This window comes from Alosa sapidissima, chromosome 18 (genome assembly GCF_018492685.1).
Source record: "Alosa sapidissima isolate fAloSap1 chromosome 18, fAloSap1.pri, whole genome shotgun sequence".
NCBI lineage: Eukaryota > Metazoa > Chordata > Actinopteri > Clupeiformes > Clupeidae > Alosa > Alosa sapidissima.
Window position 1 is genome coordinate 15,739,373 of NC_055974.1, and position 19,668 is coordinate 15,759,040.

Here is a 19,668-nt window from a genome sequence, read left to right on the forward strand (position 1 = left end):
CATCAACAACAAAGAGAACAGGCATTGTTTCATCACATTCTGTTGGTATTTCTAGGTCATTTGTGGATGTTCTAACCAGGGCTTTGAACCGGTTCAAGGAACGAAAACGAGAACCGGGAACTTTTTGTATTTTACAGGGAACAGAAACGAAACCGGAAACGTTATTATTTTTTATGTTCTGGAACAGGAACACTTATTTAAAAATAATGGTAACCGGTTAATACCGGTTTTATTTCGTTCCTCAAAGTTTTCGTTGCCTAATTAACTAAAAAAAAAAAGTAATTATTTTCCCGCGCACGTTACCATGACGGCTGAGGTTCACTTCCTGTGTGACATCACATCACACATTCGCTGACTGAATGGAGAGAGAGCGGTGGATTACAAAGTCTCCACTCCACATCTTAAATAAGAGGTAAATTACGATCCATCGTTAATTAAAACGCTCATTCCAAACACAATATCAATAGCTATATTTGAACAGTATTTTTTTGTTCTAACCGGTTCGGGAACGTCAATTTATTGGTGGAACTCATAACCGGAAACGTTATAATTCCGTTTCTGTTCGGAACGAACCGATTGGAAAAAAAAATCGGTTCAAAGCCCTGGTTCTAACTTCATATGGGATATGCCATTTTCTAGGCTTTTTCACCAGAAATTACACTTTGCCTACTTCAAAGGGCACTCTTCCCACTTATTTAACCCTACCATCAAATGCTTGACTTATGAAGAAAGCAGATTTAGTTTGTTATGAAACAATCTAAACTAGATGTACCGCAGAGTGGTAAAAAATATGGCCGCCGCCCAGTCCGGCACATTTTTTTCCACAAAAACAAGTCACTCTTGGCAAATTGTGTTCATTTCCTACTTTGTTCCTGCTTAGCTTCAGTAATTCAGCAAAGTCAGGGTATCTGCTGGTCTGGCTGCTGGCTAAAAACAAAAGGTGAAAGGCATATATGATTCTAACTGTCTCACTGAATTGCATTATGCACACTCAATTATCACTGGTATCTGCTAGACAACAAGTACTAAAACATGATTAGTTTATAAATTTCACATGTAAAATACATTTTATACAACCCCACCCCCATCTTGCCTGTTCATAATTATGAGAAATTGTTGAATTGTGTGCATTTGTGCGTGTACGTGTTTATGTGTGTGTGTGTGTGTGCTTGTGTGTGTGTGCGTGCATGCATGTGCTTGTGGATGTGCCTGTGTGTGTGCATGTGCATGCATGCGTACATATACTGTATCTACTGTTTGTGTATGTGGCATACATATGATTACTGTGAATGTATGTGTGTGAATATCTGTTTATGCACATGTGTGCATACGGAATTGGTTAACATGACCCCTAGAGGCAAACATACGCAAACAATTGGTCATCCTAGGCCCTACGGTTCTCAAGATATTCACAAAAAACTCTGTTGGTGTACGGTCACTAAATATACACATAAATTATTTTATTGTATGGCCCCCATGATCGAAAGTTCACGAAACTTGGCATGCATTTGGAGGGTGTCATAATGATCCTACACTTTCAATTTCGTGCAGTTTTGACCATGTCAGCCAGAGATATTGTGATTAAAACACCTAATTTTTTGCTTTTTAATTTTTAACTAGGTGGCGCTATACATGAAATGAGTGGTTATGGAATGGGTTGACATGGCCCCTTAAGATCAACATACAAAAAAAAGGTGGTCCTCCTAAACCCTACGGTTCTCGAGATATTCACAGAAAACTGTGTCTGCCCTACCCTCCTTTCGGGGGGTCCAGTCCAGCGGGCTACAGATGAAAACGAAAAACGATGGTTCCATGCTGCTTCGCTGCGCGGAGGTCATAATAATAACCATATGGTAACCATTGTTTTTACTGGGTTTTTTGGGTAACCATGATAACCATGGTTATCACTATAGTTGATTAAAAAAGGCATCATGCCCCATGTGAGGATCAAACTCACAAAAATCAGATTATGAGACTGACGCAGTACCTACTCCACAAACGAGGCTTCAGCCGCAGATGTCAGTACGGAGAGCTCATGGTTTATCACTATAGTTTTATCATCGTTTCACTGCAATTAAACCCTAGCATTACCATGGTCAGTAATCATACAGGAAGCCTTTTATTGTCAGTATGCATTTTGGGTAACCATTTTGGGGAGTCTCCAAAGGGCATTTAGCAAAACGCACGGACATACCTTTACAAATCATTGTGTAAACTACTAATCTCTTCCTCTACAGTAAACAGTAAAATAACTGCTTTCAGCAAGGGACACTAACTTTAAATATTCTTTTTTAAAAAGTAAAAAGTGCATTGTTTTAAGATTTTGCAAAATTTTGCTTGTGAAATCCATGACATGACTTGCCGGGCTCTGGTCAAGTCAGCATGGAATGACCAGACCTTAATTGACTTACGCATCATATGAAGATGCGCTTCTTTACTGGGCTGTGATAATGTGGGTCTGTTTCTCCTCTCTCCCTGACACCAGTAAGTACCAGCATCGGTCTCAACAACGTGTTTAAAGGTTGTTCTGGTGTCAGATGTAGCGAAGGGTCCAAGACTGTATTTTTTAAACCATTTATATTTCCATCCATTTGAGGACTTAACCTCATACTTAAAAGTGACTTTTTCTCCAGGAAACACAGGACTTGGGGCATCTATTGTTAGTCTAGGTGTAGGCAGGGCTGTGAGAATAAGACATGAAGACAGTTTAATCATGACTAATGGACGTACTTACCCTTCATGTGAATATTGACTTCATTACTCATGTGTGATGATGTGTTTCTGTCTGTCCTCTGTCCCTGGCACCGGTACAGACCCTCATCAGATGTAGCCACTTTGATGGTGGTTATGTTGCTTATCAATGTAGGTATTGGGTTAGAACTGTTGCCTTTATACCATCTATAACTCCATCTATGTGGGTTATTAATCTCACACTTCAGAGTGACGTTCTCTCCAATGAACACAGGACTCTGGGGCTCCATGACCAGTATAGGTGTTGGCAAAGCTGTGGAGATAAGCATGACAGTACTGAAGAAGAGTAGTGTTTGATCTACATGTCACATATATCCATCCTCCGAGTGAATCTATCTCACACTCTCTGACATTCTCTCCAGTGAACATGTGACTCTGGGGGTCTACCGTTAGGGTACAGTAGCTGTAGGATTGGATGAGGAATCAAGAAGGACAAGCTTTAAGATTTTTGTTTATCAATAAAATGACAGCATGCAGCACCGGGATACAGAAAATTGATTTGACAACAGACAGATTTAAAGCAACTGTACTGTATGTGTAATTCAGTAGAATTCAAGTTGTCTTGAAAACAGCCACACAGCACTCTTCAATTGCGTTGCATTTACTACAATAGCCACGTGTTACTGTACAACATGGTTTTACATAAGAGCCAGGCTGCCAGTTGATTTGCCAGAGGTGGAATAAGTACTAAAATATTGTACTCAAGTAAAAGTACCAATACTTTGATGAAATATTACTCAAGTACAAGTTAAATTACCCATCTGAAAATGTACTCAAGTAAAAGTAAAAAGTAGTTCATTTAAAATGTACTTTAAGTAAAAGTTACTTAGTTACTTTTTTTTTGGGGGGGGGGGGGGGGGGGTCGGTTTTACCCAGCTCTAGTGGCTGCAGCCAGCAGCTAAAGTAGCCAGGCAGCTACCGCGCTACATTCTGGGGGCATGTTCGTGAGCCCCCATGTTCATGCCCCCCAGAGTGTAGCGCTGCAGCTGCCTGGCTACCTAGTCAGAAAAACTAACATGGAAGTAGGGCATTTCAAGAGAGAAAGAGACAGCAGAAAAATTATAATGACCATGACTGTAAGTATATATACTTTTTTGATCCTATGAGGGAAATTTGGTCTCTGCATTTAACCCAATCGATGAATTAGTGAAACACAAACAGCACACAGTGAACACACAGTGAGATGAAGCACACACTAATCCCGGTGCAGTGAGCTGCCTGCTACAACGGCGGCGCTCGGGGAGCAGTGAGGGGTTAGGTGCCTTGCTCAAGGGCACTTCAGCCGCGGCCCACTGGTCGGGGCTCGAACCGGCAACCCTCCGGTTACAAGTCCAGAGTGCTAACCAGTGGGCTACGGCTGCCCCAACAAGGTTTCATTTCAACAAATCCGGCCCACTACCTAATATGAGTTTGACAAGGCCAAAGGTCACTCTCACTCTCCCTTGCTAAAGCGCAAAATGGTTTGGTCCGCCTGCACAACGATTGATAAGGTATCTCATTTTGTTTACGTAGTTGAGCATCGCTAGTAGTGGACAGCTAATTGTTGTGCTGCTGGTACAATGTCTTTCTCCAAGAAAACCAAGTTGGATTACCAAAAAACAAAGGCAAAAACGAGAAAAAGAGAGATGAAAATGAGGGGAAACAGATGCTAATAAACTTCTTTCCAAAGAAAGATGAGCACACACGTTAAAACACGAAATCCCATGGTGTTAAACTGCTTGAATATCTCCGCAATAGAACTGAAGCAACCCATTGAAAGAGCGGAAAATACACTTTCCTCGGTTACACAGGTAATCTGAGGTAGCCTATCTCGTGATCCACTTCCATCTCCATCTCTTTCAGAAAGACTTGGTGCCAGCTTGATACATGCTGATCATTCTAGTGGTTCCGGGCGCAATTTCCCCCCTTCCTTTCGGTTGTCGTTAGTCTTAACTTTTTTTTTTTACTCAGTAACGCATGGGATTTGTGATGTAGCGAAGTACAATACTTCACTCAAAACGTAATCAAGTAAAAATAAAAGTACTAATTTGAAAAACTACTTAAAAAATACAAAATACACAAAAAAACTACTCTATACAGTGAAATGAGTAAATGTATTTAGTTACTTTCCACCTCTGTGATTTGCATGCTAACTTCAGTGGACATCACATCAACAACAAAGAGAACAGGCATTGTTTCATCACATTCTGTTGGTATTTCTAGGTCATTTGTGGATGTTCTAACCAGGGCTTTGAACCGGTTCAAGGAACGAAAACGAGAACCGGGAACTTTTTGTATTTTACAGGGAACAGAAACGAAACCGGAAACGTTATTATTTTTTATGTTCTGGAACAGGAACACTTATTTAAAAATAATGGTAACCGGTTAATACCGGTTTTATTTCGTTCCTCAAAGTTTTCGTTGCCTAATTAACTAAAAAAAAAAAGTAATTATTTTCCTGCGCACGTTACCATGACGGCTGAGGTTCACTTCCTGTGTGACATCACATCACACATTCGCTGACTGAATGGAGAGAGAGCGGTGGATTACAAAGTCTCCACTCTACATCTTAAATAAGAGGTAAATTACGATCCATCGTTAATTAAAACGCTCATTCCAAACACAATATCAATAGCTATATTTGTCGACTCCACGTTAATGATGGACTAGCGAACATTTGGCTAAATGGCTTTTCCCCCCGACAGTTGGAATTTGTTGTTGCCCGAGTGGCATAACCACGTGTCTTAATAATTTGGTTACGTTTGTGTGGAAATTTTCTCTTTTAACAATAAACTACACATTTCAAATAATTGTAGGCCTATTTAATTATTATTATTATTAATAATATAATTATTATTATTTAATAATGGTTGTAATATTATTACATTTGGTTTAAGCAGGATGAGAAAGATGTGACATAATTCTATAGCATTAAACAGCTGACAGGAACGAAATTAACCGTTCCGGGAACAGTATTTTTTTGTTCTAACCGGTTCGGGAACGTCAATTTATTGGTGGAACTCATAACCGGAAACGTTATAATTCCGTTTCTGTTCGGAACGAACCGATTGAAAAAAATAATCGGTTCAAAGCCCTGGACTCAAGTGACTTGAGGGCTGAAATGTGGTCAGTTCATATAGATATTTGTAACCCAGCAGAAAGTAAAAACTATTCTAGCCTCTGTAGCTCTATTTCAGTCACTTACGAAAATTAACCATGGTTTATCACTATAGTTGATAAAAAAAGCATCATGCCCCGTGTGAGGTTCAAACTCACAACCTTCTCAATTAGCAATTATCTGACACCTTGGCGATGTCACAAAGTTGGGCACTCAATGCTTACTTGCATTATGTGTCTGCAGGGGCGCTGTTAGAGAATTTGGGCCCTATGACCGTCAGTAATTCTGGGCCCAACCAATAATATATAGTATTATCAGGGAGGGGGCTCTCTGGCCCCCTGTCAGTGCTGGCCTTTAAAATCGTACTAATCCTAAAATCGTACTAAATCATACTAATTACCAATTTTGAGTCCATGTTAGTTGTGCCAACTTCAGTCCTCCTTACTCACAATACTTAGTCCTTAGATTAGTTGATAGTTAGCATTTGATGATTTAACTGAATATTTGAGTTTTTCACTGTCAAGTTAACAGGCGTTTTTTTTTTTTTTTTACAGTGAGACGTAAAAACTAAAGGCATGGCTAGTGCACAATCATTCATTTAATGGCTTGATTTTGCACTGGGTGCAAAAAGGGTTGTTTCTTAGGCCCTGTTTAGATGACAACGAAAACGATGCAACTGGTGATGTTGTTCTGCATTTGACAGTGTCATTTAGACGCAAACGGAGTTTTAAAAACTCCGGGCTGATCGTTTTTTTGGTATTTTCGGGATTCTGATTGGCTAACTTGGGATTGAGTTTCTCCTTACACTGCCACCGACAGGTTTGGCATGCTCTTGAAGGCATATACCCGGGTTAGTGTAAAGGAAAACTTTTCTGAAAAATGACAGGTGTGCACAATGTCGGAGAGGGTGAAATGTTTTGAATTATTATTTCCATTATTTGAAGTCATAGGCAAAGTGAAATTAACTTCACCATGGTCTCATAGTCAATGACAAAACAGTTCTACGCAGTTAATTACTTTCACTATTGGCTGACAAAGGGTTACCATTGAAAACATAGCCTGAAAAAGCAACACTTATAATGTTTGAATGACTGAATAAAAATCCTAAGGATATTTATCCTGCAGAGGAGTTGCTTACAGTACATCTTGTGACAATGCGTCGTCAGCTGTGCTTTATATGCACCTTTCGCTATAGACAAGGTTTGTCTTGGTCAGTGGCATAATGATTTTTAGAGGGTGTAAGATAACAAATTTTGGATCATGCACCAGACCACAACTTATGTCATTAATTTCCATACCACTGGGTGCAAGGTTTGATAACAGTGAAGCGCATGGCGAACAATTCCTAAATGTATTGAGTGTAAGATAAGAATAAGCCTTGCATCACACTTTGCACCATCTGAGCCAGGTGCACGAGAGGGCCCAAAGTGTTTCAAAACTTTTGACTGGTATTGTGTAACAGGAAGATACTGTCAAAGTAGTTTACTACAGTAACAGGAAAGTAATGGCAACTCTACTCCACAACCAAAAACTTTTTAAACCTAAGCACCTTTTAAATACAGCTTTGGAGCAACACATGGACATGGAAAACATATCTCTGAAAACAATAGGAATATCAGGACTGTAATAGTTTGTAAATGTCCCCTTATTCCATAGCAACGGTAGAGACCACTTTCATTAGGAAGGGAGATAGTGATGGTGCTGTTAATCAAACCGTTTAATCTGCTACCATTCCTCCTCCAGTGATACTCCCAGCCTTCACCCTATGTGATGTTACACCTCAGGGTGACTCTGTCTCCACTGTAGAATGGCTGTTGAGGACTCTGGATGGTGATTATAGCCTGAGATATTTCTGTGAAACATGTAAGATAATGGGCTCTATCGTGCACACTAGCGCAATTGACTTCGTATACTCGCGCATTTGTCTTTCCTATTTTGCAGTCAGCGCATATTGGAATTTTCCCTCCACAGGTACATGTGCGCCCACGGGGCCGTTTCAGCGAAAAGAGGGGTCGTGTTCCGGCGCAAACGGTCCCTGTTGATATTTTGCAGTTTCAGAAAACAATTCCGCCACAGACCAGGAACCTCATGGTCTAAAGTCAGTGGCGCAAATTCAGATGCTATTTTAAGGGCACATGCATGGCCACAGGCCTGCAGAAATGAATGCTATGCACACCGATCTACAGACACCCTGTGCACAAATGGAAACATTCAAAGCCTTGATAGTATTTGTCAATTTCTCGGTTTTGTTCGTGCATTGGTCAACTAAAAATTTAGTAGCCTATATAGTACATCTATGCAATATCTTTACAACAACAACGCCTAATTACAACCTATTCATTTGGACAACTTTATACAGCCCTATAAAGGCTAAAGTTACCTTTAGTTTTGTTCCAATTTACCGTTGTGTATGGCTTTAAACATTGTGTGCGCTTTAACATCAGCCTATAAGCATTATTCCAGCTGCGCTAAGGTTTTGACAAGCACCACAATTTTGCCTACCTTGTTGTAGCCCATCTGAAATAACTCCAAACTTTGCTTTGTTCCCAGGCCCGTCACTAGAAGGCAAGCAAACCAAGCAATTGATTGGGGCCCCGAGCTGGCCAGGGGCCCCAAGACAACGACTGGTTAAGAATAAAATGCAACGACAAACTATGAGCGCTCCTTTGATAGTCAATGCAGTGCAAGTGCAAGTGCAACGACACTGTTACCGGCAATACCGGGATCCCCCTCAAGGGGGCCCCTCTCAGTAGTCGCTGACAGCAGCCAGCCAGCCAGGTTTGTGGTCTCTGCTGCTGCCGCGAAAATATAAAACCTCAGCAGTCATATGAAGCGGAGTTATGTGTCCGGAAGCCAGAAGAAAAAGGAAGAGGATGACAATAAAAAACAAGATAGTGGTCGCAGCAGGAAGGCTAGCCTAGCAAAAAATGTTTATGTTAACTACCTGCCTGACGGCCCATGCTGCTTGTAACAAACTAGTTAACGCAACTTTTTTATCCCGAACGGACGGAATATGGTTACATACTGTAATATGTTTATTAACGGGATAAGGAAGACGCAGATATTTTCCAGAATCACTGTTTATCGTATTTAATGACATAACATTGCTATAGCTTTGTAATAGGTTTTGATGAAAGTGGCATAGCTTCTCTGCTAACTATTCGACCGTGATAATCTATTTACCAAATGGGGGTTAGGAAAACCCCACGATAAATCACGTGCGTCAAAGCAGACTGGAACATTCATGTCTAGTAGTATTCATGCACGCCAGCTGTTTACTGTCTTTAAAGCACCAGGTGCGTCTGTCTATTTCTCAAACAGCAGAATGCTTAAATGCTATGTTAAGCTACAAGTAGGCCTAGGTCAATGTATAACATTCGCTTGGGATGTTTTTACAGTAAGCATTGGTAGTTGTGAAAGCAGCTGCATCCCTTCTAAATATCAAAAAAACTTAAACTGTATGGCTATGCTGTGGTTCCTGTAGGATTTGCGTGCGGTGGGGGGGCCTCCATGTCCATTTTGCTTGGGGCCCCCAAATTCCTTGAAACGGCCCTGTTTGTTCCCTCCATCCTTTCGTTGTTTTCAAAAAACGTTTTATATCCATGATGGCCTTGAAGTCTTGAGTTTGTGAATTCGCTTAAATAAGCTTATTATGTGCTGTTAACCAGCAACCATAAAAGAAAGCAGCAAGTAGCCTTGGCTACAATTTCTGTAGTTGCTGCGTCCATTCATGTTATTCTCTCTCCTGCTCAAACAGAAGTTGTGCGTGCATTAAGTTGATGATAACGTGTTTACAAACTCTACTTTACATAAAATATTGTAAATAGCCTATTGTCATGCAGTTAATGGGATACTGTGCAGAGTTGGAAAGGTCAACTTAGAAACTGTTTCTGTTGCCTGATGGTAAGGTACAGCCGTAGCTTACACCTGCAGGAGCGCTTGCTTGGGCGCCTGTGTTGTGCAATGCACTTTGCTCCTCTCATCTATCCGACGCAGTTCCCATTTCTCCAAACCATACATAATTACAAGGACAAATATTGCTACACGAGGGAAATCAGTGTGGTGTCCGATGTGAAAAAATAGGTATAAATCCAGGGTACACAATTCTATGAATCACGGATGTGTTGATGACATAAATTAGGAAATATTAGAGGACTTAATGAGACGTGATGTTGAACTGCATGCCAAATGCCCCAGCAGCAGCACGGGAGAGGAGAGCTTATCTGACAGATCTGCATTGTCTATACTCTATAGTGAGGTAGATTACATTGCAAAAATATCACCATGCATTCATAACCTCGTGATTCAGTGAGAGTGATCCCAAAACATCGGAAAGTGACATTTCTGTATTACATTTTGTCAAGAGGAAAAATCAGTAGCAAACTGTTCCCAACTGACAAGGCTCTGTGAACCGTTACTGGCTGCGCCTGTCAATTCCGCCATCATAATAGCAATCCGCTATGGAACAAGCGTGCCTGTTGTTAAAGGGAATGTGAGATGACGCTCTGATTGGTTTATTACACGTTGCGCCCAAACCACAACCATGATTAATGTAGCTACTTCAGACCACCCCATTTTAGATTTGCGTCGGGCGCAACAGTCATGATCCCGCCGGTAAAATAGAAACAGCGCCCAAGATCTGCCCACAAAGCGATTTGCGCAAAGTCAATTGCGCTAAAGTGCAAGATATAGCCCAATGTGTTTATCTCCCTTTACTTGAACATGCAGGCTGTCAAAATGTAAATCAGGTTTCTAGGCCAAGTATACTTGTGTATACAAGGAATTTGGTCTCTGCATTTATCCCATCCGTGAATTAGTGAACACACAGTGAGGTGAAGCACACACTAACCCAGAGCAGTGGGCTGCCTTGCTACAGTGGCGCTCGGGTAGCAGTGAGGGGTTAGGTGCCTTGCTCAAGGGCACTGCAGCCATGGATGTGAGCATGGGAGAGCAGTGCTCAACCACATCCCTGCCCATATTTTTCCTATTGGTCGGGGATCGAACCGGCAACCCTTTGGTTCCAACCCTGAAGCCCTAACCAGTAGGCCAACGCTGCCACTATTTGAAGAGCTCATTAAAAAACTAGCTAGAAATAATACCTTAAAAATGAATTAGGTATGTTTGGCACATGCTTTATGGCTGACAAAGAAATATATTTGCACATTGGAGAGTCACCCATTACAGGAATTTTGATAGGTTCACTTTCAAGCAGAAACCTGTGACCCGTGACTGATGCTGTACATTTATAGTTCATAACAACTAGCTACAAATAATACTTTAAAATGGATACAATTGGCCATGTTTGAGACATGCTCTATGGCTGACACACTGGAAACTCACCCATTACAACCATTTTGAAAGGTTCACTTTCAAAATAAACCTCTGGACTCTGTGCTGTACATTTATAAACACTGTCGTATAATGGGTAATCCGTCTGGTTGAGTGAAATTACACTCTTTCCTGTGTCTTCCAGTAGAGAATCACCTCTGTACCAGCGGTACCACCACTGACCATTGTTTGGTTCTCCCTGTATGTCACACCGAAGGTTGATATTCTCTCCACAGAAAATAGGCAACAGGTTTGGCTCCATAACCACTACTGCCTTGAGACTTTCTGAAAAACAGGCATATTCATGATGAGCAATATTTAAGGACACCTTTCCATACAAACAGCCTGTGATGTGAGATTTGTGTTCTTTTACCTGCTGTGTAACATGAATAACATTGGGATCCCAAAACTGAAACACAGACAGAATCAGTGAATAATTTTGGCAGCATTATAAATTATATGTGTCGATTAATTTTGTTGTGTAATCTAAGCCATCAAACCATCCTCTCTAAAATTGTCAGTTATGTTTAATCTTAACGGACAGTGTTCCTACATTGGCACCCCCCCCCCCCCCAACATTCAAAATCAATTGTATGCACCATATTGCTACTGTATGTACATGTAGCATGATAATATTATACACCATTTGAAAGCTTGAACTCTTGGGAATCCAAAAATAACTATATGTCTGTTTCTATTTAATGGACATGCAACATGCGCAAATACTACTAAGTTATGCAACAACCTATCTATAATGACAACTGTAGACTTATTAGGGGATAGGAATTAAAACGGAATGTGAAACCTATAGCCTACACAGTGCCAATATTTGGTTACACGATTGTTGATGACTGGCTTATCAAACATTTCAGATTTTAAAGAGCTTTCCACAAAACCTGTGATAAATGGGGTCGGCTTCACGCATTTGCCCATGCCTTAACATTTGCTGAGTGTTTTCCCTTCATATCTCCGATAGTTTTCATTTTAAAAGAAATACATATGGGGCAGGATCATGCATGTGAATAGATAGGCTGACTAATAAGCGCGAATATAAGCTATTTCCCTTAGTATGATTGACTGCATGGCTACTTTGACTTTCCTCGAGTAAGCATTCACATTATTGTCACACTTGTGTGCAAATATAGCGATATGGTCCAGAAATTGTAATGTTGTGGCGAGGTGGCCTGGATCAACTTTGTTTATTCCATTCAGGTGCACAATGCGTGGTACTTGGACACGATTGATTTAATGATTTTTTTAATTAATGCAGTTATGTTGCAATGGTCCAAATGCATTCAAAACCCAGTTATGCGAACCCTGTCACCTACTTGCAGACTGACCAATAATTCTGCCACGGTCTCCTATAGCCTAGCCACTACCACGCTCTGCCACTACTGGTTTTTGTTATTAATTACAGATGATAAAGACGTAAGATTCTTGCCATTTCGTCAGATGAGCACTTCTACCTCGCATTCGCTGGAAATTAATTTTAATTTCACGTTAATTGGGATGTACAAAGAAAAACTGCGTGGAATGCTGCGTACGCACAGTTTCATACATCAGGATTTTTTTTGTGCGTACGTGTAGCTTGCTCTTTCCTCCTGGCCTTTCTCTGGCCCTCTGCTAATGAGTGGGTGGGGCCAATCGTTCAATTAGGCCAACCATGCACTACTTTAGGAGCTCTACAGCAAGTAGCTCGGTAGGTTCCACTGGTTGTCCCTCGTCTGAGCACTGGGGTCTACCGACCGTCAGCCCTGTAGATGGATGGATATGCTGTCCTCGGGAAATTGGTGTAGAGAGGAGTATGGGTAGCATGGCCTTTCCATCCGCGTTGCCCTCAGCGTAGGTCGTGCTGCTGCCTTGTCTTGTCTTAGTTTTGTTTTGTTTCTGTTTTTTTACTTGTACCCTTTTGTTTTACCTTACTTTATTATCTTAGTTATCCAGTGTTTGTCTATTCCATAGAGTCTGGGGGCAACAACTTTTGACTGTTTGTTAATTTGGCGGGCAGGGTTCTTGCTGGCGGGAGGCTTGTCAGTCACGTAGTGGTGGTGCAGTAAAGATGCACATTTTGGTGTGAATTATCAGAATGTTTGCTGTGGTCTGCAGTGTTACTATTTGATATTTTTGTGTGTGGGCTCTAGGGCACATTATCAGTAGTCTGCCTCCCCCAGGTAAGCCCCTGCCTTGCTCATTCCACTCCATCGTACCTCCCCTATGGAACCTCTGTCTGTAAGTTGTGATCATTTTTAAACAAAAGTATAACAAGAAAACATAATAAATATTTTTGTACTTTCCTAACCTGGACTAGTCCTCATGTCTTTTTGCAGCTATTCCCCTTTCCTTTTCCCTGGCTTCAGTTGAATAAACTTGGTCATGTTTTCACTGGAATTCACATCTCGTGTATACGAACCTGTGTGCTATGGTGCAATTATGTGTTCTCTTAACACATTCCATGGGTGCTAGGCCCAGGGTGGCGTAGTCTGGCTACAGTGATTGACTCTTAGTGCTGTCCTTCAAAACCTCGCCCTGCTACATTCGCTACTTTTCAGATTTGCACGTACGCAATGTTTTAGTATGAAATCCACGCAAGTCTTTGTACATGAGGCCCCAGGTCATTTAAACCGGATAAATTCAACACGACTAAACGACATTTTTATCAACATAACAATTTTTTTTTTTCTTCACATGACAACTCCCATGGTCACAGGAAGTCTAGTTCCTCATTCTGTGTCTGTGTTCAGTCAACTTATTCCGACATGGAGGGATAAAACTAAGACCCTTTATCTTCCTCTTTTCCTCACTCTTACTATGTTAGACCTATGTATGTCCTCTTTCTCTCTCTCGCTCTCGTTTTCATGCTGTGTTTGAGTGTGTGTGTGTGTTGGCGTGTGTGTGTGTGTGTTTGTATGGATGGTGTGTGTGTGTGTGTGTGTGTGTGTGCGTGCGTGTGTTAGTGTATTTGTGTGTATGTGTGTGTGTTTATATGTCTTTCACAATAGGGATGTTCATAATTCAGCAATGATCAACAACCGATAAGAAGAGTTTCAACCAACTAATACAGTTAAATGGCTAAAAAAAGACTGTGGACGACTACAAAAAAGACTGTGGAAGACTGTGAAAAAAGACCTCACAGACTGTGGACGCCTCATTGCATATGAATTCTCTCGACCAGTGGAGAGTTAATCAGACACATTTACCGAGGCTGGTCACAAGGAGTTATCTCTGCTGCGGGTCTCACAGTGAATAGACTGTGCACACAACTAACTCCAGAGCTGACATGCTATTTCTGAATAAAAATAATTGAAGTTGTCTGCTCAGAGTTGAAAAAGGCTATATAGAGTTGTATTATTTTCAGGTAGGCTAAAATGACACAACTTTCCATTTTGTTCAAAACATTGCTGTTGATTTTTTTTAAGCACTCATAGAAGTACTAAGTAGGAATATGCATTATATTTTTAGAATGGATTTTTCATTTAGTTTGCATGAATGGGTGTTGTTTATTTGTGGGTTTTGCATTGCATTGTGATAGTGTCCTCAAGATCAAGATTTTCCATCTTGAGAAAAATGTACTACTTTTTTAAATTTCAACATTCACGGAATAAAAACAAGTTATCATTACATTACTGCACAGAAAAAGCTCTGTTTTCAATAACTGATGTTTGTGTGTTTGTCATTGCCAGCTGAGTCATTTTCTAGGTTAGGGTTAGGTTTAGGGCCTATGTTATGTTTTATTCTCAAACCTGTTTAGGTTCCTCTATATGGTCTTACTGTAAGTCAGTACCTTTGGGATTACAGTAAGTAACTAAATGTTGTTCCTTTGATGAGATCAACCATGTCAGTTCAGGCTTGGTCTATGCAGGTTTATAAAACCTGATGGAATATAATAGTCATTGGTGTTATCCACAACAAAACAAAATAAATTAAAACAAATTATATGAAAAATGTTTCCTGAAAATATCTGACAGTAGAGTGGGGTTGTTTCACATTATGTTTTTTTTTCTTTATGTATTACATGTACTGTATTTACACCTTGGTTCAGCTTGCTCAAGAGTCCCACTAGTGGTGATAAAAAGTAATCGCTAAACTGTCTAGGCCAGAATTGTGAAATTATCATTATGAGCCACATCAGCATCATGGTTGCCCTCAAAAGCCAGTTGTAACTGGAAGAGTATGTTAATATATGTATATTAACATACTCTTCCAGTATTATAAGTTACATTATCACCCGGAGAGAAGAAATACTCTTTTCTGATTGGCTAGCGGGGTGGCTTTTAATTCTGAATAACGGGACACCTATGAAGTAGATCTGGTAAAAAAAAGTTTAATCGCTGTTCCATATCAATGCTTATGAATGGTAACTGTAACAACGATAGTAGGACTACAGTTGAGCCTGGAGGTAGTCTTAGCAACAATGGAATCAACTGTAAACAAGTTAACTGCCCATGCTATGGCTGTTATAGGGCCAACGAAAGTTGTAAAACAAGCTGAACTAATCAGCTTCTTTTTAAACGGAACCACGTGTTTCCTTTGCTTAACAGTGGCAACCGGGTGATAAGCGAGATAACGGACTTCGAGGTGTGTCCAGTTATACGGAATTAATGGACTCGGGCGGAGGCAACTCCGCTGCGTGTCGGGGAGTTCTTTGCCCCTCTCCCTCGTCCATTAATTCCATATAACAGGACACCATGGCGGCCGTTATCCCTTACATAATATCTATAATATTTTTGCACAATTGCCTCCATATTCTATTAAAATTGATTACCAACAAATTAAGTAGCCTAGCTTTGAAAGTATAATTACCATTACCATTGCATCAAGTTAATATTTAAGTGTACAACTATGTACAGTTTATTAATAGAGTGCATGAAAATGCAATCTACTGTTATCCGATTTCTTCTTCTTATTCTTCTTCTTCTAACGCTTGTTCCGCGTCTAATGCGGCTTCAACCGTTTAACGTAGAAACTTCATTCAAACTGCGTTATGTAGGTCTTACTTAGGACAGGTGTGGAATGTATTTTTCATATTTGTAACTTTTATACTTTTTGAACTATTAATTAAAAACTATTAAAAATTTGCCCATAGACTTAACATTGCCGATTATGGCATCACAATAGGGCACTTGGAATCCTAAGCAGAGCCATATGGTTCCGGCCACCTCCAGCAACTGTCTGTCTCAGGCTTTAAGCATACAATCTGGCTCTCTTAAGACTACAGATCCTGTTCAACAGTTTCCTCTGTCCACAACTATTTCAAAATAAAAGTCTCCACTACAATAATTCCCTATTAAATAATTTAACCATTTAAACTATCCAACTATTTAACTGTTCAGCTGTTTCCATAGCAACCAAGATAATTATACTAGCAAACCACTGTAGTAACTCCTTTTTTTCTGATAGTAGCCACCATGGACACCCTAGCAACAACCTAGCAACGACTTCAAGTACCCTAGCAACAGCCTAGCAACCACATTCACAGTTAAAACCTAGCAACCAACATCATTAACCTAGCAACCAGAATAGCAACCACCATAACTACTCTAGCAACAGTCAGTTGTTATCAACTTTGACTCCCGTCAACTGTTTACCCTGACCACAACTGTTTCAAAATAAAACTCCTCACTACAATAATTCCATTTTAAATAATTTAACCAACTATTTAACTGTTCAAACTGTCCAACTATTTAACTGCCTTTCAAACTGTCAGTTGCCATCAACTATGACTCCTGCCAACTGTTTCCTCTGCCTACAACTGTTTAAAAAAAAAGTACTTACTACAATAATATCCTATTAAATAACCTAACCATTTTCACTGTCCGACTATTTAACTGTTCGGCCATTCCAACTGTCAGTCGTCATCAACTACAACTCCCGCCAACTGTTTCCTCTGTCCTCAACAACTTCAACTTCAAAATAAGTCCTCAATACAATAATTCGCTATAAAATAATTTAACTATTTAAACTACTCAACTATTTAACTGTTCGGCCATTCCAACTGTCAGTTGTCATCGATTGATGACTCCCTGCCAACTTTTTTTCTCTATCTGACCTCCATCTTTTTACTTAGATTATATTTTAGACAATATATTTAACAATATTTCATTACGCAGCCATTTTTCCATTTTCATGCACTCGTAATTCCCTGGAATTACATTCTCTAGTTATTATTATTATATTATCATTATTATTATTATTATTATTATTATTATTATTATTATTATTATTTTAAATGGGTTTAGTTACAGAATATATGATTCTGCGTCAGTTTATATGCACTTTCATAATGTAAACATGTAAACATACTGTGTGTGGGTGCCCATTAATATTATGTTGTGTTATTATAACATATATGCTTTTAATTTATCAGATTAAAGATGCCATTTTCCAAGTGAATAACAAAGTGTAGTCTTCTCTAAAAAGCAAGCTCTCGTGGGCCACATCAAATGACATTTAGTCCATGGGAGTTTGACACGTGGTATAGTTTAACAGGACGCTTGAAAAATGATCACTGTAACAAAGAAATGCAGTTCCTAATTATCACACTCTGTCCTAATTTTCATACTCCCCTTTCACTCCCCTTCAGTGTGCCCCTCTGTGTGTGTGTGTGTGTGTGTGTGTGTGTGTATGTGTGTGTGTGTGTGTGTGTGTGTTTGTGTGTATGTGTGTGTGTGTGTGTGTATGTGTGTGTGTGTGTGTGTGTGTGTGTGTGTATGTGTGTGTGTGTGTGTGTTTGTGTGTGTGTTTGTGTGTGTATGTGTGTGTGTGTGTGTGTTTGTGTGCTTCTAAATGAACTTAACCCACACAAGATAGGCTCCAACTCCAACATTTAGAGGAATATGGCAAGCTTTTGGGAATAACCTCACTTGCTGACTAGGCTAGGCTAACTGTTCTAACCCACTTCCATGAATAATGCTACGCTAGTCTAACAGGGTCAGATTGGGTTATTGCACTCACAGAAAAGAGAAGAATCCTGTTATCTAACTGTGGGGTAGACAGTAAATAAGCAAATTTCCCAGAAGGTTGGTGTGTTCCTTTAATATTTGCGACAAAAATATGACACCAATATAGCATGTTATCTGTTGTGTGCAGCTTGCAAAGATGTTTGCTGACTGAAGATCTAGTTCTCTCCCTGAAACGTTTTGTCAACCACTCAACACTCCTTCATTCAAAAACATACACACACACATTTAGAAGAAATACTCACCGAGTGCTAGTATCAACTCCATGATGTAATGTTCTAAATCTATCTGTTATTTTTAATGTCCTGATTTCTAGTTATTAATCTAAGAGGAACTAAACCTGTCTGTCTCCATCTGAGGAGTTTTTGCGACTCATTAGTGATGTGTCTCTCTGTCCCAATATCATCTCTCTTCTAAGGAAATGTGTGACATGACGTGATGTGTGTGCTGTGATCAACCTCATAAAGGGGCGTTTCTGTTATAACTTCCCTTAAGTGTTTATCAAAGTTACAACATGTTAATTTATCATGTTGTTTTTAATCACTAGAAAATGCTTTCATTTAAAAACTAATAGGCTACTTATTATGACCGCCGATTGTCAAAGTTTCCCCCCCGTCATCTACTTCCTGAATTTTTGGTCAACGATACCCAGGACACCGAACCACCGGGGCACATGAAATTTGGTGGGTATGTAGCCCCACTAGACTTTTACAGAAAAAATTTGTTTCGTCCCCGGGGGCCACTCCCCCCCCGTGCTGGGACCCCCGAACCGCAAAAAAAGCAGTTTTTCCTAAATAACTACCTGAACCGTGGCACTGAGGATGAAGAATCGTTTATGGTATGTTGGTCTCAAGGGCCCACATCAATCTGGCCCATAATCACTCATTTGTAAAGAAAAAATGAAAATGCAATATTATTCTGCTTTAATCGCCCCTATCTTCAGTTAAGATCTTCAGAACTGCACCACATTTTATGTGTATGATTGACCTGGCATTCTCTGGGGGTATGCCAAGTTTCGTAGAATTTCATCCATGGGGGGGTCTAAAAAAAATTAGGTTATGTGTACATTTAGTGACTGTACACTCATTGGCCTGTAGATGGCGGTGCACACATATACACATGCACACACACACACAGGCACCCACATACTATCGGTATTAGAACGGCCGATACATAATTACAAATTCAGTAGGATTAAAAGAAAGCCAAAATAAATATTCATCATCATCATCATCATGGCTGCATTTCAAGTATTGGCGATAAGTAGTCATTTGTCCACTAGATGGCGCATCGTTGCAGTGAGACGTAATTTTGTTGGAAGTTAAAAGTGGGTTGGGAAAACAATGGACGCTTCCTACAAGGACTGTAGTTTACCGCAGAGAACGTCTAATAAGGATAGGATGATGTTCACATGAAATGTAATTCCCATTTCTTCTTGAAGCCGAAATAAATCTGAGGATGTTTATCGGACATGCTTGGTTTTTACTGCAGGTACGTTAATCTTATAATATCAATAAGGACCTAGGTAATATTACC

At 40.0% G+C, this 19,668-nt stretch overlaps 1 protein-coding gene across 1 annotated transcript in view; it reads right to left on the reverse strand.

Moving 5' to 3' along the window:
* The window catches only part of LOC121689413 (carcinoembryonic antigen-related cell adhesion molecule 5-like), a 43,981-nt gene extending 25,508 nt beyond the window's left edge, over positions 1–18,473 (reverse strand). The window contains exons 1-4 of the mRNA XM_042069210.1: positions 18,378–18,473; positions 11,550–11,585; positions 11,189–11,461; positions 2,735–3,004 (exon numbers count right to left, since the gene is read on the reverse strand). Of these exons, the coding sequence (XP_041925144.1) occupies positions 2,735–3,004; positions 11,189–11,461; positions 11,550–11,585; positions 18,378–18,399 (601 nt within the window). The 5' untranslated portion in view covers positions 18,400–18,473. The remainder of the gene's footprint in view (positions 1–2,734; positions 3,005–11,188; positions 11,462–11,549; positions 11,586–18,377) is intronic.
* Positions 18,474–19,668: the final 1,195 nt, after the last annotated feature.